At 47.8% G+C, this 24,594-nt stretch overlaps 1 protein-coding gene and 1 non-coding gene across 2 annotated transcripts in view; one reads left to right on the top strand and one right to left on the bottom strand.

Moving 5' to 3' along the window:
• The first annotated feature begins 1,360 nt into the window (after positions 1–1,360).
• Trap1 (TNF receptor associated protein 1) overlaps positions 1,361–24,594 on the top strand; it is a 36,864-nt gene continuing 13,630 nt past the window's right edge. Inside the window, exons 1-9 of the mRNA XM_027940342.2 lie at positions 1,361–1,492; positions 13,396–13,563; positions 14,727–14,809; positions 15,939–16,079; positions 18,473–18,544; positions 20,489–20,649; positions 21,970–22,079; positions 22,528–22,601; positions 23,036–23,191. Of these exons, the coding sequence (XP_027796143.2) occupies positions 1,405–1,492; positions 13,396–13,563; positions 14,727–14,809; positions 15,939–16,079; positions 18,473–18,544; positions 20,489–20,649; positions 21,970–22,079; positions 22,528–22,601; positions 23,036–23,191 (1,053 nt within the window). The 5' untranslated portion in view covers positions 1,361–1,404. The remainder of the gene's footprint in view (positions 1,493–13,395; positions 13,564–14,726; positions 14,810–15,938; positions 16,080–18,472; positions 18,545–20,488; positions 20,650–21,969; positions 22,080–22,527; positions 22,602–23,035; positions 23,192–24,594) is intronic.
• Trnaa-ugc (transfer RNA alanine (anticodon UGC)) lies at positions 10,136–10,208 on the bottom strand. The gene has a single exon. It is a non-coding gene; the product is annotated as a tRNA-Ala (tRNA).

Genomic DNA, 24,594 nt, shown 5'->3' on the forward strand with positions numbered 1-24,594 from the left:
ACTGTGAGTTCGAAGCCAACCTCAACAGCAAGGTGCTAAGCAACTCAGTGAGACTCTTGTCTCTAAATAAAATACAAAATAGGGCTGGGGCCGTGGCTCAGTGATATAGTGCCCCTCAGTTCAATCCCAGGTACCTCCACTCAAAAAAGTTTGGGGGAGACCATTGAGGACTGAGTAAAAAGAATAGGACTTGGCTTCAGAGGATGGGGGTGCTGGCAAGAGTGTCCAGGTGAGAGGGCTCCTGCCTTCTATGCAACAGTGTCCACCAGGTTCGTTGGATACTCCCCTTCTCAGTTGCTTAGACCAGTACAGTGGAGAGTCATCCCCTATGCTTTCCATCTTGACACATTCCCAAACACACTGTCTCCCAACACCCCAACTCTGTCCAAGATCAATATAGGAGCTGTCCTGGGACCTTCACTTCTCGCAGCTCCTGTTACCAATCTCAAGGAACTATGGGTTGGTTTTTTATTTATTTTTTTTAAATATTTTTAGTTATAGGCGAACACACTACCCTTATTTTTATGTGGTGCTGAGGATCGAACCCAGTGCCTCACACATACTAGGCAAGCACTCTTCCGCTGAGCCACAACCCCAGCCCTCTATTCTGCTTTGTTTTTGTGCAGGCGGGGTCCGGTTGTAGAGGGCAGCGGCGGGAATAAGCCCAGGGCCTCACACGTGCTAGGCAAGCACCCTACCACTGAGCAACTCCTCCAGCCCTCAAGTAAATGTTTTTGTGCAGTTATTTGGTCACAACAGCAGACCTCCAACGTGCCTCAGGATCATTTGAGAATCTGTGTAAAAAGAGCTGTCAGGGCTCCATTCCTGGGTACAGGTGGTGCAAGGCAATCTGCATATGAAGTGGTGCAGGGTTAGGACCAAACCTTAGAGACCAGGTTCATGGTCTCCTAACTTCTAAGAGAGAGGGGAGAGAGCTGGAGTATACGAATCATCCCGTTGTGCCGGTGGTGGAGTTAACGTTTTGCTGTAGACCCCGCTATTGGTTCTTCTTAGCTTTAGGTCGGCTAGATTCAGGAGAGACTTCCAGCGGCTTAGTCGGGGGCTGCAGAAATGCTACCGGCTTCTTCCCATCCTCGGCCCTGCACGGGCGCCGACCTCGTCCCACTTCAGACAGACGCACGCCGAAGAGCTCGCAGCCGGCGCGGGCCCAACTACGACCACCTCCCGTGGATCAACGTATGGGGCCCTCGCCCTTGACTACGCGACCCAAGGTCAAGGAAGTCCCGCCCGCAAGCCCGCCGGTCGGGCGCTGAGCCGACCCCGCCCCCGTGCCCGCGCAGGCAGCGCCCCGGGCATCCCGGCGCGCGCGGTGACGTCAGCGCGCCGCGCCCAAGGAAGGCCCGCCTCCGCAGCTTCTCCCCGTGAGGCGCTTGAGAGGACAACATGGCAAGGGAGCTGCTGACGCTTCTGATTTGGGGCCGCCGCCTTCGGGCTCCATTGCGGGCTCCCGCGCTGGCGGCCGCTCCGGAAGGTGAGGGAAGCGGGTCGTCCCTCTGGGCGCAGGGTAGGGCTTCTTTTCTCGGCCACCCAGCAGGCCGGCGTGGGGCACGTGGGGATGCGGGTTCGAGGTCCCGGGGCCGGCCGGACCCAGAGCGGGCAAGCGCAGGGTTCGGGAGAGCGGAGCCGCTTGCCGAGTCGGGGCCCGGCAGGGCGCTGGTTTGGTGTTCCTCCGCCCCAGCTGTTCTGGAGCTCTGCGCTGCTTGGGTCCGTGGTTCGTCGGATGCCGCCGCACGCCGATTGAGCCCGGCTCGGGTTCTGGGGCCCCGAAGGCCATCCTGGCCCTCGGGTTGGGCTCTGGGCTGTCGACCACCACATCCAAGGGCCAGGAATCGGTGGGTAGAGCAGTGAATGCAAAATGACCTTAAGCCCCGCTTTCCTGCTGCCAGGTGTTGGCGTTCCTGGTGGGCTCTGCACACTCACGCTACGCACGTGTAAGTGTATAACTTTTTGCCTAAAAAGGCCTGAGTCAAATATGCATCGTGCTCCAGAATTTTTTAACGCTCCCAGTATTCCTTGTACATCTTTATATATACTTACATATATCCTTATACTCCTGGCATTCCTTATGCTGACATGAAAATATCAGTATACGGGTATCCAGCGTATTTCCAGTGGCAACACAGAGTTTTGTATTGTGGATGTATGTTTCTTCGCTTAACGTCCTATTAGATGCAATAAAGATTATTTCAGGTTATTTTATTACAGTGAAGAGTACAGTGAGCACTCCCCCGCTTCCCTTGGTCCTGGAGATTGAACCCTGAGGCACTCTACCACTAAGCCACATCCCAGCGCCCCCCCCCCCTTTTAAATAAAATTTATTATTTTTTTTAGTTGTAAATGGACACAGTGCCTTTATTTTTATGTGGTGCTGAGGATTGAACCCAGTGCCTCACACATGCCAGGCAAGCGCTCTACCACTGAGCTACAACCCCAGCCCTTTTTATTTCTTGTTCTGAGACAGGGTCTTGCTAGGTTATTGAGGCTGGCTTGAAACTTGTGATTCACCTGCCTCAGTCTCCCAAGCTGGAATTAATCTATAATCTGTGGTTATAGGGGCGTGCTCCACATCTTTATTCTGTTTAGCTTTTTCTCTTACTCTCTGTCCTTTATCCTTGCACTTTGTTGTTGTTGTTGTACCAACAATTGAACCCAGAGTGATAAGTTAACCACTGAGCCACATCTTCACCCCTTTCTTTAGTGTTTTTTATTTTGAGACAGGGTCTCAAGTTGCCAGGGTGGTTTTTTTAAACTTGAAATCCTCCTACCTCAGCTTTGGGAGTCACTGGAATTATAGGTGTGTGCCATGGCCCCCAGCTCTTCCTACACCTGCGGGTATAGCAGTTTAAGCTTTGCAGACGCCCCTGTGTTACCTTGATGTTGTCACCTATGTGCACAAGTGTAAAAGTAACATGTTTATTAAGGAAGAAAACATTGTTTATATACTAAGGGAGGAAGAATGTGGTTATAGGTGAATCCACCCATACAGAAAATCCAGAACCCTTGTTTTTTTTTTTTCCTTAGGAAAGTGTTGCTGGTATCAAACATGTGATTAGCTTCAAATGTAGGATTCATCCTTCCAAACCCTGCTGACTCCATCACCACTGGCCCGGCCCTTCACTCTTCCTCAGAATAGCCCTGTGAGATGTGGGCTAGGGTTTCTGCTTTTATTTTTCATTTTTGCTCACTACTTATCAACAAATACATTTCAAATGCTCTCTGACTTGAGAGGTAATATGACCCTACTATCAGTGTCATATGTGAACTGGGCAGTGTGCTTAGGCTTCTGTGGAGGCCTTTATAGGGTATTGGGAGCACAGAAACACATGCAGGACTGCTTCATCTGCTTGCACCAGAGTATGTTTTGCAGAGCTGGGGCTGCAGTTGTGTGGCTCAGTGGCAGAGCGCTTGCCTAGCACGTATGAGGCGCTGGGTTCCATCCTAAGCACCACGTAAAGATAAATAAAGGTATAAAAAAATACAATAACATTAAAAAAAAAAAAAGTAATTCTGTGCCCTGGTAAATGTAGTTATTCGTTGTTGGGAGTAGGAATGGCAGAATATGGGTTACCTGGAAAACATGATGTTAATAATAAAAACGTAAACTGGAGGAATTGAATGTAGCTCAGTAGTAGAGTGCTTACCTAGTATGCGCCCGACCTTATCTCCAGCATCTCAGAAAAAAATAAAAAACAATAAAAAATCTGGGGTGAGAAAGGGCTGTCCAGAACGGAGCCTTGAACATGAGGGACTCTTGCTTGAACCCTCCACAACAACAAACGTAAACTGCCATCACATCTTTTCACCAGAGCTCTGGCAAGTATCAGAACTGGCTGGCTGACCACCAGACTGATAGGCTAGTTTTCATCAGAGAGCTAGAGCTACGGCCAGAAAATCCACAGCAGACTATCTTCCCAAGTGCATTGACTAGTCAAGCAGATAGGATGCCAGGCAATCATGATCACCGCAGCCACTGAGCTGTGCCTCTTCATTCTGCCAGATACTTTTGTTTTCAGGGTTGAGTGTTTTTTGATTTTTTTCCTTCTCATCCTGTGAGCTGGAGTCTTTGTTAGAAGTGTCTGTCTTGGAAACAAGAATTGCAGGGTCGCCTGCAAGCTCTGGGCACATTAGAAGAGATGGTTGCTGATTGCTCTGGAGCTCAAGCATTGGTAGATTTGTTTCATCTAATGAAAAGCACCTCACCTTGGGCTGGGGAAGTAGCTCAGTTGGTAGAGTGCTTGCCTCACATGCACAAGGCCATGAGTTCAATCCCCAGCACCATACACACACAAAAAAGAAAAGAACCGTACCTGGACCCTGCTACACTCCTGAGGGTGGCATTGCCTGGCTGCAGCCTCCCATTTCATACTTTATTTTCTTGATTTATTTTGTTTTCTTTCTCTGCTTATGGTTGGAACCTGTGCAGCTTAATTTTTATCCCTCTTGTGCTGCGGCCTTCACAAGAATCCGGATGAATTCGTGGTGTTCCCAGACTGGACTTCTCAGGATGGAGTGGGGTTGCTGCTTGCTGTCAGATTTTACCCTCTGTGAAACAGCTTTATGTTCCTAAGATGACATGATAGTACAGGTTTAGTGTCTAATGTTTTTGCCATCTGTGTGATTTGGGTGCTAGGGCATAAGGGCATAGACAAAAGCAGAGGAGGAAGGTGTGGCACAACTACTTGCAAGGTATTGAGTGGGCCTTGGCTTGGTGAGGACCAAGGGGACCAAAATATCTGAGCTGTCTGAGAAAGGAAAAATCAACCCAGATGTAACAGCAGCAAAAACCTCTTTAGTCCCTAGCTGAGTTTTGCTGCCCCCTGACAAGAAGAGGGAATATGGCTTGAAGGAGGAGGGAGTGTGTGTTTAGCTGATGAGAAAACTAGAGTAAATTCTGATACCCTGAATGTCAGTAAATACCAGGTGCAGAGGTAAGTTCTGTAAGGGAGATTTGCACTGAACCCAGCAGTGCTCCTCTGCTTCTTGGAATACTGACAAGCCTCTGATAGTAAATGAACTGTACCCATTTCACACTCCGTCCTACTTAGTCTTGATACTGAAGACTTGGCTTCCACAAGGAAGCTGCTTTTCTTTGTCCATCAGGATTTCTTATAGTTTTGCAACTTTTAGTAAAGACAGATTTCAGGAGATTTGTTTCTGGGGTGGCTGGTTATTTCTGCTGAACCCACTAGGAATTACAGACCATGAAAGCCATAGCTTGCAGATCCAGGATCTATGTGTGGGGCTTCTCTCTATATGCTTTTTAGCTGGGTAGATGCCTGTAGATGAGGGAAATTGAAAGCAAGTGTAACTTAGTCATGGGTGTAACTGATTTAAGAGAATGGCTCACCTTTAGCAACCTTGTGATTAGAATATAGTTAATTTTGAGATAGCCAAAATGCCATATTAAAAAGGCAGAAAATTAGATATTAATATTATTAAGAACAAAATAAAGAGTGTGCATCTTCCTAGTGTACCTGGATGTGATATAGTACCCAGAAGGAGAAATTAAGGCACATGTCTGTTTTAGTTCATCCACCAGTAGTCTAGCCTTGGCAAGTAAATTTTCCATGAAGCTTACTTTTAAAGTTAAGCATTAATTTATTGATTAATTTTTTTGGTCCTGGGGATTGAACCTATAGGCACTCTACCACTGAGCTACATCCCCAGCCCTTTTTATTTTGAGACAGGGTCTCACTAAGTTGCTAAGAATGGCCTTGAACTTGCCATCCTCCTGCCTCAGCCTCCTGAGTCTCTGTGATTACAGGTCGGCGCCACTGTGCCCAGCCTAAATATTTTATTTTATATGATTGGAAGTCTTTCTAAAAGACCTATTGGTTAGTTGGGACATAGCTGAGCCATTCTTTGGTGGTTTCCAGGTATTGCTGGATGTCAGTTCCTTGTCTTCCATTGAGTGCTTTGGCCCCTGCAGGGCTTTGAGATCGAAGAACACTTCATCTGTGAAACGCCTCCATACCAAAACTGTGTCTTGAGTACTGAGGAGTTATCATCCTCCATTGCAGTAGCTTTAACCTGGCAGCCTTCTCTGGGGCTGTTGTGAGTGAGCAGTGCTATTGACATATACCAAACGTTTGTTTCTTTCCACAGTGTCAGGGTTTATTAGAACAACAGATTCACTAGCTACACCACTGATAGAGCTGGCGAATCACAAGTTCCTTTATTCTGTTCTAATCTAAATTTCTGATATCTGTGGTGCTCACACTTTACACAATGATAGATAGATAGATATACATATACCATATATACACACATATATATACATACACACAGATCACAGAAAGACTAAGAAAGGGTTAAGGCAGTCACAGGGTTACAGGATACTGTGCCAAGAGCACAGGCTGAGAACAGATAAGGAGAGTCACTGCAAGTGGTCACATAAGAATTTTAACAAGCCAGTTCTGCAGAGTTGTCAAAATGTGGGTCTGGAAATACAGAAGGCAGTTTCAGAGTGTCAGCTTGGAGTGGGCTGACTCTTGGGTGGTCATGAGGATGGGAAAACCCAAGCTCTGCTGAAGCCTGGAGATGGAAGCTGAGGTTCATCACTGTGACAGTTTTCTAGAGTTTGTGGTGAGTGACCAGGTGACAGGGCCAGGGTGCTGCTAAGTCCAGTTTGCAGGGGCTCCTTCATTTATGGATCTTAGGTGAAGGTGTTACATCTTCTGAGGTAGATAAGCTCCTTTGTCTAGTGTTTCTGATATGATTTGGGGTGTCCAGGTGATTGCTTCTGATTTAGTTTCATAAGTTGGCACAAGTTATCACTTTGCATCTTAAAGTTGTGCCAGGTAGATGGTGGTTGTTGACTTGTAAAAACAAGGTATGGAGTTATCCCACTTTGGTACCTGGACTTAAAAAAGGAGTAACTTATGGCAAATTACTGCTTTACAATGTGGAGTAACTCAGGATTAAGCACAGGGAAATTGGGATTGAATTCAGGGGCACTCGACCACTGAACCACATCCCCAGCCCTATTTTGTATTTTATTTAGAGACAGGGTATCACTGAGTTGCTTAGTGCCTTGCTGTTGCTGAGGTTGGCTTTAAACTCGCAATTCTCCTGTCTCAGCCTCCCAAGCTGGTGATACTACAGGCGGGCACTCAACTCTCCTGTCGAGCAGGCGGGTACCACTGTGTCTTCCTGCACCTTTATTTTAAAAAATTTATTTACATGCAGTGCTGAGAATCAAACCCAGTGCTTCACATAGTGCTTTATCACTGAGCCACAACCCAGCTCTGCTGTGTCCTTTTGTAAGTGTGTTTTGTATCTCTAATGAATTTTTATGTGTTGAAAGTTGATCATTTCTGTAGATAGTTTTATGAACAGGTTACACTGTGCATAGGTTATTGATGCATAGTGCAGAATTCAGAGGACTGTGTGCAGTGAAAAGCATCTCTTCCCCGGCTGCTATGGCTCAGACACCAGTCCCTCCAGGCCCTGCTGCCTCCGTGATGCTTTTCCTGTCCTCATCCAGAGGCGACCGCAGGCCTGAATTTTGTGGGTTTTATTTCCTTTTCTTTATATTTCATTTAGAGATAGGGTCTTGGTAAGTTATTGAGGCTGGCTTTGAACTTGTGATCCTCCTGCCTCAGCCTCTCAAGCCGCTGGGATCAAGGCGTGTGGTGTGCCACCATGCCTGACACACCAGTGTCTTTTTGATTCCAGTATCTGGATCTGTGGGGATCAGCCTCCATGGACTCTTCTGTTGAGCAGGGGTTACATTTTCCCCTTTCTGTATCAGTGATTTTTTTATTACCTCCTGGGTGCTACGGGTGCTATTTTGTGGACTCTATAGGCTGTTATTTTTCTGAGTTGCTTCTGTTTAAAGTGGGCTATTGACTCGATCAAACTGCACTACAGCAGCTGCATTATTTGTCCTTGGATGGGTCGCTTACAGTTTGCCACACGGCATGGTTTAGGGGATCCATCAGGAACTTGAGAGGCTCTTTCTTTGACTCTTTTCCTTCAGGGATTTCCCTTTCAGCTTCTGTGATTACTCCAGTCCTCCCTTTGGCTCTTCAAGTCATTGTGCGGTTTCTCTTGGCGTTCATCCACCTAACTCCAGCCTGCCTCCTTTTGTGTTGACCCCTTCTAGGAAGTATCAGTTGCCTTCAGAGTCTCCTGTTCTTGTTCATTAGCAGCTCTGATCGTCTCTTTTTGTTGATGATCCTGAGTTCATGCTTATCTGTAGGAGACTTAATGTGGTAGGACACAAGTCAGCCCAGCCCGTCAGGAAGTGTTTGAAACTAAATGTGAAATAGTTTTTATTGCTGTCACTCATGATAAAATTGGAGATGGTGCCAGGTGAGGCAGCTGTCTCAAAAAGGGCTAGGGATGTGGCTCAGTGGTAAACGCTGGGTTCAATCTCGTACAAAAAAAAGAAAAAGAAAAATATTACTAAGGAGCGTAACTGAAGATGACATTTTGAAGTAAAACCATAGTAAGGACAGTGACTGATTGGTAAGACAGATGGGTGATCTTTTTATATTAAAGCACAATAGCCAGTGTTTTTACTCATTGACCTTACTTTGGTGGCCTCTGGGCAGGTGCTGTTCTCATTCCTTCATACTAGTCAAAAAAGGGGCTGGGAGTGTGGCTCTGTGGTAGACCACTTGCCTAGCCCGTGCAAGGCCCTGGGTTCCATCCCCAGCACCACACACATACACAATAAATAAGTAAATAATAAACTTGTCTAACAAGCCCCTGAAGAACACCTAACACCACTGTGGACCACCTTGTGTCTGCTAGAACATAGTGATAGCTAGGTTTATAAAAAGTCCTGCATCTGGGGGCTGGGGTAGTGGCTCAGCAGTAGAGCACTTGCCTAGCATGTACGAGGCACTGGGTTTGATCCTCAGTACCACCTAAAAATAAATAAATAAAACAGAGGTATTGTGTTCATCTACAACTTTAAAAAAAAAAAAAAGTTCTGCATCTAGAGATGTACTGCTTTTGTAATAGATGCCTCCTGAGAAGTATGGATGTTCTTGCCTTCCGAATATTTGATACAGGGAAATATAAGCTCATTCCTACTCTTAATTTAGTGAGATAAATTATATAGTAACAAGAAATTAATAGAAGAGATGCCTCAAGCCAGCATGTAACAGCAGTTTTAACTGAGCAGCATGGAAAGTAAGTGCTGTAACTCTTTGTAGGGAGAGGTCACTAAGAACCACAATAGGGGAAGAGGGCCTTGACAGAAGGCCTACTGTCAGGTCCTGTGGATGGTGTCACATTCAGACTCCCAGTGTTTCTCTTTCTGTGCGACCCCAAGCTGACTGATACTTTAACGCAAGGATATTGTGGCCTGACATTGAGGTTTGTGGCTTTTCCTATAGGGTGTGGGGGAAATATGAAGACAGATACTGTGCAGATGGTACGTTTGGTATCTGATTTGGGCAGATTGATTGCACTATTTTGGCTTATTTGTGGAGTCATCGAAAGTTCAATAAATCTAAAATCAGGCCTCCTTTTTTTGTTTGTCCCAGGGATTGAACCCAGAGGCACTTAACTACTGAGGCATATCCCCAGTCCTTTTTGTATTTTATTTAGAGACAGGGTCTCACTGAGTTGCTCGGGTCCTTGCTAAGTTGCTGAGTCAGGTTTTGAACTCGCCATCCCCTGCCTCAGCCTTCCAAGCCACTGGGATTATAGGAGTGTGCCACTGTGACCAGTGGATTCACCTTTTTTTGGTGGGGGAGAAGTAGTACGAGGATTAATTTCTATATCAGAAGCACTCAACCACTGAGCCACATCCCCAGCCCTATTTTGTATTTTATTTACACTCAGGGACTCACTGAGTTGCTTAGTGCCTCGCTTTTGCTGAGGCTGGCTTTGAACTCATAATCCTCCTGCCTTAGCCTCCAGAGCCGCTGGGATTGCAGGCACGTGCCATTGCACCTGGCTCCAGACCTGCTTTTAATAGTGATGTGGATTGATGTAGTGGATTGATGTAGTCTTAAAATTATGTTTCAAGAATCTTGAAGTTCCAGGTAGAAATATGGATTGCTGCTTTCCTTCCTTTTTCCAACTATGGGTACTTATGTACTTATTCCATCACAACATATCAAATCCTTTCAGAAGATTTTTTTTTTTTTTTTTTTGGTGGTACTGGGGATTGAACCCAGGGCCTTGTGCATGCAAGGCAAATACTATACCAACTGAGCTATATCCCCAGCCCTTTCAAAAGAATTGTGAATATTAAGGGGGAGAACAGGAAACACCAGACATGGGGAATCATATTTAATCTTGAAGTGATGAAAGTTTTGCAAACAGAACTAGTTTCCTTAGTGTATAAAAGTTTCTTACAAGTCAGTAAGAAAAGATTCAGGATATAATAGAAAAATTGTCAGAAGATATAAACAGTTGGGCTGGGGATGTGGCTCAAGCGGTAACGCGCTCATCTGGCATGCGCCGGGCGCTGGGTTCGATCCTCAGCACCACATAAAGATAAAATAAAGTTGTTGTGTCCGCCGAGAACTAAAAATAAAATTATGGAGGGGTGGGGGTGTGGCTCAGCAGCAGAGTGCTTGCCTAGCATGTGTGAGGCCTGGTCACAAATTCTGCATTGGTTTCTATATCTGATCTACCTAGACCAAGGTGGTGAGTCCATACAGAGCCTCCACTTCCAGTGTAGTCCTGCAGGGTTTTTCCCAGCCTCCTTCCTGCTGTTACCACCTTTCTCTCTCAGGGAAGAGCTGAACTTGGTCCACACCCAGAGCAGTTTGGGGCTTGCTAATGTATACTGATGAACAGATTTAGCAACCTGAGTACAGTAGTTATATGCAGTCCTTTTTGAGTTTAGCTTCACAATAAACACCAATTTCTGAAATCACTTAGGTTAGTTCTTGTTTCCTCTTAGGCTCATTGTATCATCTGTAACACGCACCTTTGCTACTGTTTGTGTTTCCTTCTGTGTTCCTGCATGCCCTGCATGGTTAATGGCTCATTTAAAACATTGCTATAGTTCAAAGAGTTAGATATACAAAGAGGTATACTTAGGAGTGTCACATACCCTCCCTCTTTCCACTCCATTCACATATACCATTTGGGGGTTGAATCCCCAACACACACCAAAAAACAAAAAACAAAACTGAAGTCTTCTCAGTCCCTGTGAATGTGACCTATTTGGAGATAGGGTCTTTGCAGTGATCAAATTATGCTGAAGTCACTAGGGCAGGCACCAGTCTAGCATTCTTATAGGGCTGGGGATGTGGAGAATGGCCATCCAGAAAACTCAGGTGGAGCCAGCCCTGCCCACCCCTTGATTGCTGACTTCTGGTCTCCAGAATTCTGAGACAATGAGTTTCTGTTGTTTAATAAACCATCTGGTTTGCGGCACTTCTTAGGGCAGCCACAGGAAACAATACACACCTCCTTGTAGGTAACCAGTCTATTGTGGTTTTGAATTGTGTCCCCAAGAAGACTTTTCAGGCCCTGACCACTGATACCTGTGAACTAGTTGAAACAGATGCCTCTGATTTCAGGTGTTCTTTTGGGGTAGAGCAAGGTGGCAGAAGAAGAGCTGAGGGGACCAGGAGCCCCAGTGGTGAGGAAAGGGCCTCCAGCAGAGCAAGAGGTCGGGTGGAGGGAGGTGATGGTCTCGGGAAGTGTGCTCCATGGCTGGAGTGGACTGAGGCTTGCTCTTCCCAGCTCCGACCCACCAGAGTGGAATGCCAGCCCCTGCAGGAGCACCGTGTGTGTGTGTATACACGTGTACGTGTACAGAAGCTTAGCAAGTGCTTCCATGTGCCATCAGGGCTCAGGTGAAAGTGTGGGTATAGGGGCATCACACACCTGCTGGAGGGCGGGGCAGGAGGCAGTTGGCAGGCTGTGACTGGAGTGCGGGAGTCCCAGCCCAGAGCAGCCCGCATCCATGTGGTCGGGGTCACAAGTGCCCCACAATTTCAACAACAAGGTGGAACCAGGCGATGTTGAGGTGACCATGTAGAGTTAAAGACTGGATCTCAAGCTTTGCAACTCTTGCTGTGAAGGGATGAAGCACTGGGTCAGAGGAGGGGAGGGCCATGAGTGCTGCTGGGGTGGCCTCCTGTATGAAGTGTGGGGAGGGGTTGCCAAATAGACGGTGGGAAGAGAGAACCCAGGGCATGGCCTGACCATGCAGGAGTGTTGGCATCTTAAATGTTTGATGGGCTGGGCACGGTGGCCACACCTATAATCCCAGCGACTTTGGAGACTGAAGCAAAAGAATCGCAAGTTCCAGGCTAGCAATTTAGTGAGACCCTGTCTTAAAAAATGAAAAGAGCTGGAGATGTAGCTCAGTGGTAAATAACTCTTCAGTTCAACGCCCAGTACCAAAAAAATTAATAAATAAATGGGGGAAAAAAACAGGGCTAGGGCTATAGTTCAGTGGTAGAGCACTTCCTAGCATGTGTGAGGCACTGGATTCAATCCTTAGGACTGCATAAAAATAAATAAAATAGGGGCTGGGGATGTGGCTCAAGTGGTAGCGCGCTCGCCTGGCATGCGTGCGGCCTGGGTTCGATCCTCAGCACCACATACCAACAAAGATGTTGTGTCCACGAAAACTAAAATAAATAAGTAAGTAAGTAAGTAAATAAATAAATAAATAAAATAAGGGCATGCTGCCCATATACAACTACAAAAACAAAGAAAAAACCTGTCTCCTTGTTTCTGTACCTTCTACATCATTCCTTTCTTTTTTTTTTTTTTTTTTTAAGAGAGAGAATTTTTTTAATATTTATTTTTTAGTTTTTGGCGGTCACAACATCTTTGTTTGTATGTGGTGCTGAGGATCGAACCCCGGCCGCATGCATGCCAGGCGAGCACGCTACTGCTTGAGCCACATCCCCAGCCCCCATTCCTTTCTATTTGTTACAAGTTTCCAAAAAGTAGGAGAGTACCTGACAGGGCAGATAGATTCATTTAGGCCCGGATTCCTGCAGACTGTCATGTTGACCGTCTACATATCCTTGACCATTCTGTGTCGAACATCTAAGCAACTCCAGTGCCCTGGCCTGCTGGCTCCAGCTGGCGAGAGCACTGGGCCTGTGAGGTTTCTGTGGCAATGAAGGCAGAGGAGTCTGTGAACAGCAGACTGGAGGAGACATCAGCACCCAGTGGGTGAGCTGCTGACTCCCTGGCTGCGAGATAGAACATATCTTTCGCTGTTTTTCATTAAAACACACTTGTGTGGTACATGTGAGGAAATGTCACCAAAACTGCAGCCACACCATGCTCAGTCGCTTTTCACTCCTCCAGAGCAACAGGCTGCCTTAGAGAAATCCTCATTCCTCTGTTGGACAGAGGAGGTGTGAAGAAATTGGGGTATTCTGCTTCTGAGTATTAATTGTCATCCTTTCCACACATTTGCCTTTTCAGGAAAGTCAGTTCTGTGTCCTCAGAGGACCCCACTTCAGTTCAGGAGCCCCGGGCAAAACCTGGTTTCCAGCTTCTACCCCGGACGTCTGTATAGTACGTCGCAGGCTGCTGAGGACAAGAAGGAGGAGCCCCTGCATTCCATCATTAGCAGCACTGAGACCGTGCAAGGTGATGTGGCCTGGGGAGTCTTTCTTGGGTCATTGGTGGCAGGGTAGGGGAGGTTTTTGAGGCAGAGGCAGTGATTAACAGAGCTGCTTATTGACTACAGCCCCATGTAGGTCTCAGTTGTGGGGAGCGATCCCTAGACTAGTGAGTCCTCCATTTCCGCCCCAGTAAACAACTTCTGGCTTTCTCCTGTTGCGCCTTGCCCCCTCTGGTGGTCACCCAGGAGTGTGCTGAGTGGCGATTCACTTCTGCTAATGATCATGGAAGCAGAGTATTGGCCCAGCTTCCACAGGACTGAACTCTGAAGTACGGCAAGTTAGCCTCCAGAGCCAGGCCTGAAGGGGTTCTGTTTCTGACTTTTAAATGAGGCAATAAGAACAGAATCTTTGATGTTGAGAGAACTGAGTTTTTGTCATTTTCCTTTTGTAAGTAATTTAATAGAATGTCACTTTTTTTGGAGACCATGATGCAGGATCTGGTTGTCAGGGCCAGCCTGATTCTCATGACCAGCAGCTCTGAGAAGCTGGCCTCCACAGCCCACTTAAGTGTGTTGACCTCATGTGGGAGAGCTTTTGCACATGCACCCACTCCTTTCCGTGGAGACAAGAGTCATGTGGAAGATGTCCTGCTCCTGAGACCCCTTACCTAAGAGATTTTATTTTCTGTCCACTTTTCTTTTTTGTTCACTCTTGAAGAATATTTAAAACTTAGCTGGGCATGGTGGAACACACCTGTAGTCCCAGCAACTTGGGAGGCTGAGGCAGGAGGATCAGGATCACAAGTTCAAGGACAACCTCAGCAACTTAGGAAGGCTCTGAGAAACTTAGCAAGACCCTGTATTCAAAATAAAAAGAGCTGGGGATTCAGGTCAGTGGTAAAGTGCTCCTGGGTTCAGTCCCTACTGCCAAAAACACAAAAAGGAATATTTAAAACTTAGAACCTTAAACTTTTTTTTTTTTTTAAAGTTGTCAATGGATCTTTTGTTTATTTATATATTTATGTGGTGCTGAGCATTGAACCCAGGGGCTTCACACAATGCCTGGCAAGTGCTCTACCACTGAGCCACAACTCCAGCCCTTAAATATTGTTTTGAGTGGTATTATAGCATGTTCTTGCACAGAGATGGAAACATAGCTTTATTGGCTGCATCTGTGATTGATTACCAGGGTCCATCTCCAGACACGAGTTCCAGGCGGAGACAAAGAAGCTTTTGGATATCGTGGCCCGTTCCCTATACTCAGAAAAAGAGGTGTGGTGCCATCTATCGCTTTCAGGTCTCACATGTTTTGTGGCAGAACTATTCTTACACTATCTTGCCAAGGTGCCGGGATATGTCTTAGTTGTGAGAATGCATTAGGCTGCAGATAGGCCCTGGTCCTAATCTACCACAGGGAGTATTTTCACCAAAATCTGCTTCAGCTTCATGGATAAGTGTATCCAAATGATTTTGGAGGGGCTAGATTGACTCTGGGAGAGTCAATCTGGGAGTTATTTGAATTCTGCTGATAACTTAAAAATCTTTCAAATGCTGGCATGAGCTGTGCTGAGGTCCATTTTTGAGGTGCTGTTGGTGTGCCCTGGGGCCCCTGTTTGTGTACCTCTTTGCTGGCATGACTACATGCAAGTCTAGTGGGACAACAGCGGCTGGAGGACACACTATCTGTGTGGCATAGAGCAGGGAGGGTAACAAAAGAACTTTTCAAGGAGATTAAAACACATTTAAGGGTGACGGGACTTGGATAAAGCAGAGAACAAATAAGCTGTAGGTTCTATGCTAATCACTGCTGGGAAGAAGGGTAAAGCACAGTGTACAAAGTGGGAAGGGGCTTTTCAGGAATGCTCGCAGGTCTCCTCTGCCTGGCCAGCTGCCTCCCCCACCTCACCTGAGTGCTCTAGTATAGTTTGAGTGGGAGCTCTGCGTGGGGCAGAGGTACCTCCCAGACTGTGAGAGGACTGTTGGGCCTGGGGCCCTCTTCCTCTAGACCATGGGGGGCTCTGATGTTTGATGACCCCACTAGATGAAATGAAGCAGTAACCCTCTTAAGTAGGAGAGAAAGATGTTGAGGACGATATTTTGTCATCGCTGTGCAAGAGACAGGAAAGAAAATGGCTATAATTTGAGTTAATAGACATGTAATAATATCAGGCCTGACTGAAAACCCCAAAGGAAAGATCAGTAGAAGTCAGTTTGCCACAGAAAGCTGTGCTGGGGAGGAGCGACCCACCCTTCATGTGTGGGCCTGCCTTGACCATCTGTGTTTGGGAGCTGAGTGATCTGTATCAGGTCTCAACTTGGAGCTAGTGCAGATGCAGCCAGCCAGGCAGGTCCCGCAGAGTCAGTGCCCTTCATTATCCTTCCTCTTGCTTCTGTCCTGTAGGTGTTTATACGGGAGCTCATCTCCAATGCCAGCGATGCCTTGGAAAAGCTGCGACACAAGTTGGTGTCTGATGGCCAGACCCTGCCAGAAATGGAAATCCACCTGCAGACAGATTCTGAGAAAGGCACCATCACCATCCAGGTACCTCCCTCTTGATGCCCAGACCCACTTCCCACCTCTCAGAGTTGACCAGGATGGTCTGGTGGGTAGCAGCCCTGCTTAACATGCTGACACAGGGAGGCCACGCCTGCCTTCCAGTTACATCTAGACTCAAGTGATACATGGACTGTCCTTCCTGTTCTGAGGGTTCCTGCCTTAAATTTACTATAAATTAACACATGCCCATCATAGAAAATTTGGAACACACAGAAAGCCGAAGAGAATTTAAAATCACCAGTCTGTGGCTTGTTTTTTTATTATATTTTGAAGAGCAAAAGATTATTGTTGTTGTTTTCTTTTTTCAGTGCGGAGGATGGAACCCTCATGCAGGCAAGTGCTCTGCCACTAAGCTAACCTCCATCCCCTTAAGTTGTTTAATTTTAAGGAAGTCAAGTTTATGACTTTTGCCTATTATACTTCATGCTTTTAGTGATCTGTTTGGGACAGATTTTTTTTTTTTTTTTTTTTTTTTTTGTACTGGGGATTGAACTTGGGCACTTGACTACATCTCCAGCCCTATTTTATATTTTATTTAAGAGACAGAGTCTCACTGAGTTGCTTAGTGCCTTATTTTACTGAGGCTGGCTTTGAACTCGAGATCCTCCTGCCTCAGCCTCCCTAGCCACTGGAATTATAGGCATGCACCACCACGCCTGGCTTGTCTGGGACTTTTTTGCTTCTTCCAAAGCCAAAAGTTTCTCCCGCATGGTCTTCTAGAAGGATTGTAGCTTTAGCTCTTACATGTAGGTCTGTGATCCATTTCCGGTGAATCTGGGTGTGGTTTGAGACTGCCATTGGCTTCATGTGTGTGGTGGGCAGTTGCTTCAGCACTGTCTGTTTAAGTACTTCCATCCCCACTGCTCTGTCTGGGAACCTTGGTTAGAAATTGGGGGCACCACAGCTTAGTGCCTGTGATCTGTGTGTCTGTCCTTAAGTGTCCGCGTCCTGGCAACATAACTGTTGTAGCTTATGGTAAGGCTTAAATTTAGGTAGTGTAAGTTTTCCGGCTTTGTTCTTTTTCAGTTTATTCTAGGTTCTTTGTGTTTCTATATAGAATTTGGAATTCTCTTGTCATTTTCCACAAAACCTGTGAAAATTTTCACTGAGTTTCAATGAATCTATAGATCAATCTCAGAAGAAATCACTGTAAGCTGAAAACAGGAACCATTAGGTGCTTTTTCTCCTTCACATCAACCCCAGCAAACACTCTACTGCTGAGCTACATCCCCAGCTCTATACTAGAACTTTCAACAGAATCCTTAGGGGAAGGGCCATGAGGCTGGGGTGTGGCTCAGTGGTAGGGCATTTACCTGGCCTGCAGGTGGCCTTGGCTTCAATTCCAGCACCCAAAATGAAGAAAGTTTTAGTGCATGAAAGTAAGCATTTTAGTGTAATTATATTTAATGACTAATACCAACCAGAAGCCAATTTAAATCAGCTCTTTATCTGTAATTATTACATGTATCACAATAAATGGATCAGGCCAGGATTTGGACTCTTCTACGAGCACCTCAGAATTTACTAGAAGCCTCTTAGTGTTCCATTTCTTGGTGGGTCTCAGGGCCTGTGTAACAGGTGCAAGGACATCCTGACGGCAGCCAGGGGCTACAGCTGCCCCATGGGCTGTTCTCAGGAAGAACACCTAGAAGTGACTTGCTATAAGAGGGCAAAAGCTGCTTCTGCATGCTTTCCCACTTCGCAAGTTGATGGTGGCATGGCAGTTTGTGCCTTGTGTGGGGTGTCTGCACGTGGGAGCAGGCCAGCCAGCAGAGGTCTGAGGAAGAGGGAGGGCCCGTGGCAGCCTCACTAGCATGTCGCCTGTCTCTGTCTGTTGGGGCTGTTACATTGATGAGCAGCACTAATGGTTGCTGGAGTTATGAGGCCGGGCAGTCCACAGCCACACCAGCAGACGTGGTGGGTTTCTGTGTGTACACATGAGGCAGAGGAATCCTGTCCCCTTTCCTGAGGGGAGCTGCTGGTGGCCACTGACCAGTCTCCTCATGACATCACCACCTGGGGGCAGGGGCATTGGGGAGTGCAGGCCGTAGCCCGTGTGTGCCAGGCCGAGGGTGCAGAGCTGGCTACATCTAGGCAAGAGTTGTTTTCCTTCCAGTTACTGATGGAGCGTCTCCTCCTCGGTTGGTTTTCATTTGCTTGTGCTGGGGATGGAGCCCCACTGCGCTCTGCCCATCCCCCTGAATTGTCTTAATAACAAATCTCCCACCCCTTCCAGTGTTCTCCAGGGACTCAGGGCTCACATAACTGGACTTTTCTGATGTGTGTGAAGTGTACTTCCCAGATCCCGTCTGGGCCCCACCACTGAGGCTATTTGTGCCGCATGGGCCATGCTTGGCACTTAGTGTCTCTCTCCTCAGGACACTGGCATCGGGATGACACAGGAGGAGCTGGTGTCCAATCTGGGCACAATTGCCAGATCAGGGTCAAAGGTAAGATGGCGCAGTCACTGCTTCTCCTCCGCAGGGAGGCCCTGGGTGCCAGGCTAGTGAGGCCTGGTCAGTTGGGCCCCCCAGAGGGCGCTGTGAGAGCAGTGTTGTTTCCCTTTAGCGTCACAGGTCCCAGGCACTGCTGGGCAGGAAGGGTTCAGACAAGCACTTTGCCCAGAGTGGGAAACAGGATGGCAGATTCATAGCTGTCAGTCTATTTTGAGGGTGCCATTCACCTCCTGGTGCCTTTCTGTGGCAGCTACTGGGCCCCTGCCTGAGCTGTGTGGGCTTGACACCACAGCAGAGGTGGACTGCCTCCTCCCAGGCAGCCCGGGCCACAGTCTACAGGTATAGCAGTTCTGCTCTTCCAGCCACACGGGGATCATGTGGCCACCAGTGTGGCACAATCTGATGCTGGGAAGAGATAAGTGGTCCAAGAGTCCTCTCAGTGTGTCTGTTCCAGCCTAACACAGGCTGGAGGCCCTTGCTGCCTCTCCTGGTGACTGAGTGCTTTTCTGTTTGTTTTTATTGGCCTAAGTGGTACCATAGTCAGTCCAAAGCGACTCAGAAATTTCTGCTTTTAAAACTTCTGTGAGGGGGCTGGGGATGTGGCTCAGAGGTGGAGCACTCGCCTTCCATGTGTGAGGCACCGGCTTCAATTCTCAGCACCACATTAAAAAAGTAAAGATATTGTGTCCACTTGCAACTAAAATAAATAAGTAAATAAATAAATGGGGGGAAAAAGAACTTCTGTGACCATGATGGCAGGGATAGTATGCGCTATCCTGTGTGGCAGCTGTGAGCTAGGTGTGGCCGCTCACATTTATTTATTTATTTAAAAAAATTCTTTTTTAGTTGTAAACACAACACCTTTATTTATTTATTTATTTTTTGAGAGAGAGAATTTTAATATTTATTTTTTAGTTTTTGGCGGACACAACATCTTTGTTTATATGTGGTGCTGAGGATGGAACCCGGGCCGCATGCATGCCAGGCGAGCGCGCTACCGCTTGAGCCACATCCCCAGCCCCGCTGCTTACATTTAAATGCAGTAAGAGGAGATAAAATGTCAAGTTCAGTTCCTCAGTCACATTCCAGGTGCTCCACAGCCCCTTGGTGCAGATGTAGAATGTCCGAACCTTGGCAGGACACTGGGCTGGGCTGAGTTGGCAGAGCAGCAGAGCATGTGCATTTTGCTTCCTGTTTAGCCTTCAGAATGTTGATAGCTCAGAACAAGGAACGCTCTGCAATCACTGTCAGCCTACTGTGTGCGGGGGTGCCACAACTACAGATTCAGCCAATTTTAAAAAGTTTTTTTTTTATCATTATGTCTGTACTGAACACGTACAGTTTTCTTGTCATTGTTCTCTAAACAGTATGGTATAACTGTTTACACAGCATTTGCATTGTATTAGGCATTTTAAGTAATCTAGAGGTGATTTAAAATACAGGGAAAGATGTGTTATAAGCAGATGATACACCATTTTATACAAGGGACTTCAACATCATGGGCTTTTGTATCTGTGGGGGTCCTGGGACAGCTGTGCTGGGTTTGTGCTGTCTCCCCCAAGGCTTCAAGTCTTGGAGACACAGGGCAAAAGACAAACTGAGGAGAGTCTTCATTCTTTACTCAGTGACCTGATAGGTGGAGGCACTACTCTGCCCACTCAAGTGTGACCTGCAGGTTTGTCCTTGCCTTGAGACAAGCGGAAGTGTGAGCTTTATGATGAATAAGGACCCTCCCGCTTTGGCCCAGCTGTGTGTCTTTAGGTGGGTTGTCCCAGCTCTTAGTTATTTATGTATAGCATGGGAAGAGGGCATCTCAGCATGGTCGCCTCAGCATTTACTGAGATCTTGACTGTGCTAGAGAACCTACACAGAAAGTAAGAATGTCAGCTCCTGGTGCCAGAGGGGCAGCCTCCCTATGACCAGCCTTTGTCCCCTCAGGCCTTTCTGGAAGCACTGCAGAACCAGGCGGAGGCCAGCAGCAAGATCATCGGCCAGTTTGGAGTGGGCTTCTACTCAGCCTTCATGGTGGCCGACAGAGTTGAAGTCTATTCCCGCTCAGTGGCCCCTGGGAACCCAGGTTACCAGTGGCTATCAGATGGGTAAGTTAGGAAGCAAGCCTCCATCACATGGGCAGTGTCTTTGCCCTTGGGAACACTTGGAGTCAATGTTACCTAACACTTGAGTTTGACCACTGAGTTTGGAAAGAGACTTTATTGAGAAAATGCAAAAAACAGGTTTATGGGTGTGAAACCTGACTCTCCTACTCTGGGAAGGTAGTTACTTTGTGGCTCCAAACAGTCTGTGTGACCGGACACCAATCACTGTGCTCTGTGGTGCTGGCCCGTCCAGGCTGAGCCCCTTCAGTGGCTGGGTATGGGATGGGCCTTCCTCCTGGGCCATCCTGTAGACGGCCTCTCTGGCCTGGGTTCTATGGGGGCTCCTCTGGTTCTCCCCACCCTCTAGGTTCTTGTCCTTAGTACTCCACCCCATCGGCAGGTTCTAGGATGCCTCTGTGAAACAGGTGGTGGCACTCTTTAAGAGCCACTTGCTCATTTCCTGCTCCCATATGTGACGAGTTGATTAGGTAGGTGTTTTAGCAGCACTTCAGCTGTGTTTGAGGAGAGTGGGATCTTGGCCAAGTTTAAGCATTGTTTTCAGCTGGTCCCAAAACTTTGTTGTATTTTTTAGGGTACAATTTAAAATCAGTTTATATATAAACTTTTTTAAAATTTGTTCTTATCAGTTATAAATGACACCAGAATGCTCTTTGATTCATTGTACACAAATAGAGCACATGTTTTCACTTCTCTGGTAGTACGGGAAGTAGGGTCACACCATTCATGCAATCATACATGTACCTAGGGTAATGATGTTCGTCTCATTCTACCCCAAAACTCTGAGTTTGACCTTCTGGCTGTGCATAGCAGCCCCAGGGGCAGGAGGCCTGGCTGGAGCATAGCTTGCCTCCTCCCTTAGTCCATATTGAGGTCTCTAAATTTCATGAAAGCGGCTGCTCAGCATGAACATGGCCAAGGCATCAGCAAGGCCCTGTCTGAGGGCATCCCCTCCTCCCTCACTTCTGAGGTGGCTTCTGCTTTTCTCAGGGACCCCTGGCCTCTGCTGCAATTCAGAAACAGCAGAGGTATCTAATGCTGATTTATACTTGGGCCAGGCCTCACTGGTGCCCTGGGTCTGCTTTCTGGTCACTCAAGCCCAGGAAATTCTCCAAGGGAGCCTGGGGGCTTGTACCTGCACCCCAGCACAGAGGTTCTCATCTGGTGTGCACTCTGTGACCTGAGGGGTACTGCCTAGGTCAGAAGAGGCACATCTGGTCTCCCACATGTTGACCTGGGCTCTGCTCAGGAAAGCAACTACCTTTGCCCTACAATGACACTGCCTTTCTTTTCCTTGGGTCTTAGCTCTGGAGTGTTTGAAATCGCTGAAGCTTCAGGAGTCAGAACTGGAACCAAAATTGTCATCCACCTCAAATCAGACTGCAGAGAGTTTGCCAGTGAAGCCCGGGTTCAAGGTGAGTGGCACCTGGGCCCCAGCTGGGCTCTGGGACTTGTGTGGTAGCCAGGTGGGTTGGTGAGGCAGACATAGCTGAGAAGGGCTGGGCAAGGACTGGGCTTCCAGTTTGGCCAGTAGTTCTGCAGAGGACAAAATTCTCACTGACTCTTTCAGAGAACCAAAGGCAAGGCTTGCTGGCAGACAGGGTGTGTAGCCCTCCATCTTTTGTAAACTTGGTGGGTCTGACAGAGAGCGCTGAGCTCTCTGATGCGGTTAGCCTACATGGTCTCACAGCAGGCCCTGGAAAGTCTGCTCTCTCCAGGTTCTGCCACCGCCTCCATGCAACTGGTGGGCAGGACCTGTGTCTTTGTCGGACCCTGGCCTGCACCTGTGAGTTGGGTGCAACTCAGCAAGCCTTGTCCTCACCCTGGAGCAGCTTTGCTTTTCTCTGTCTCCACCTCCTGCAGATGTGGTGACCAAGTACAGTAACTTCGTCAGCTTCCCTCTGTACCTTAATGGAAGGCGGATTAACACCTTGCAGGTGAGGCCCTGAGCTGCCTACACGGCTCAGGCAGCCCTGGAGACAGATGTGCCTGCTCCATGGATGGAAGGGTAGAGATGACAGGGAGTCACTGCCCAGAATCCCAGAACGAGGCATCATTTGTGGAGAGATGAGATTGGGGGTGCTGGCAGGGTTCCCAGTCCCAGTGCCACCCAGTCCACATTCTGTGTTGGTAGATGGCATGATTCTCCCTCACGCTCTGCTCCAGCCTCCTGGTTGGCCCTTGCCCAACTTCACTGCCCTGGGGAAGGGACACTTGTGCCAGAGCCTTTTAGGTACTAGAGGGGATGGAGCTGGAGGTGGAGGGTAGGCCCCTCCCCACCCCAGGCTGTCGAGGGGCATGCACTCCTCCACCAACCTATGGGGTTGTGGAGATGCAGCTCTCTGTGCTCCCCATCCATCTCCATCACCAGGCCCTCTGGACGATGGACCCCAAGGATGTCAGTGAGTTGCAGCATGAGGAATTCTACCGTTACATCGCTCAGGCATATGACAAGCCCCGCTACACCCTGCACTACAGGACAGACGCACCCCTCAACATCCGGAGCCTCTTCTATGTGCCAGAGATGGTGAGGCACTTAGCTCAGACCTGCAGGGCCCTCACATGCTACAGCTGCGGAGATACCCCTCTGCTCTCAGAGCCAGGGCGTTCCTGTGGCCACAATGATGGCCCCAAATGGGCACATCTTCATGCAGACATACCACCACATTGGCAGGATTAGAGCAAAAGAAAAGCAGAGGCCTCTGGGTGGGGAATGCAGTCTCTTCAGTCTCCCACATGCAAGGTTGTCTCATGTGACATCTTTTGGAGCAGGCCTGGGCTCAGGCACTTGCATGGTGAGCCCGGGGCCCTTGGAGCCGCTGTGCTGGCCGGGCAATGCAGGCTGTGTTGCAGGTCTTGTGAGGCTTTCCCCAGGATGCTGCAGAAAGGGCTCTGGTGGATCCACAGGGTCACTGTGTGCTTCCACTCGTCCCTCAGCCTGGCTCGTGTGGGCATATAGGTTCCTGTGCCTTCACCTGACCAAACTGTAATAGTGCCGGTTTCTTAGTATCCCTTTGAGAAAGAGCTGGACAGTGTCCTCCCTCCAGGTGAGGTCCATGGACTACAGCCTCAGCATCCCCTGGGACTTGTTACAAATGCTGAGAGTCTTAGCCTATCAAGACCTCCTGGATCAGAGCCCACATGAGCAGGACCCAGTGCTGAGGCAGAGTGGGCACCAATAGCCTTTTTTTTTTTTCTTTTTCTAAATTTTTTTGGAGATGGAAGTACTGGTGTGGTGATGTATGTCCTAAGGATGATTTATACAGTTTTAAATATTTGGGGTGCTGTACTGCTGAGCCACTTCCCCAGCCCTTTTAATTTTGAGACGGGGTCTTGCTAAATTGCTGAGGCTGGCCTTGAACTTGTGATCCTCCTGCCTCAGCATCCCAAGTAACCAGGATTACAAGTGTGCATCACTGCACCCAGCTCACCCCAGCACATGTTACTGTAAGAGCAGAGAGCACTGGGTTTGGCCCTGCAGCCACATGGTCTCTATGTGGCCACTGACCCTGCTACTATGGTGAGAGAGCCCCATAGACGGTGCCTTGGGAACCACTCAGGCAGGGCCTCTGGGCCTGTAGATGTTAAGATATGGTTACAGGGGTTGGGGCTGTAGCTCAGCGGCAGAGCACTTGCCTAGCATGTGTGAGGCACTGGGTTCAATCCTCAGCACCACGTAAAAGTAGACAAAGGCATTCTGTCCATCTACAACTACAAAAAAATTTTTTAAAAAAGATACAGATCTTTTCACATGTCATTAATTATTTAATTTTCCCCCCAGATATTTAAAACTGTATAAATCATCCTCAGGTCATACAGATAGGCAGTGAGCCAGATTTGGCCTCTGGGTTGTGGTTTTCTGACCCCAGATTTATCACCAAGTTTGGCTCCATTCTTGGAGACATGCACGTCCTTTTATGTTCTCCAGTG

Source organism: Marmota flaviventris, chromosome 19 (assembly GCF_047511675.1).
Source record: "Marmota flaviventris isolate mMarFla1 chromosome 19, mMarFla1.hap1, whole genome shotgun sequence".
In the NCBI taxonomy this organism is placed as follows: Eukaryota; Metazoa; Chordata; class Mammalia; order Rodentia; family Sciuridae; genus Marmota; species Marmota flaviventris.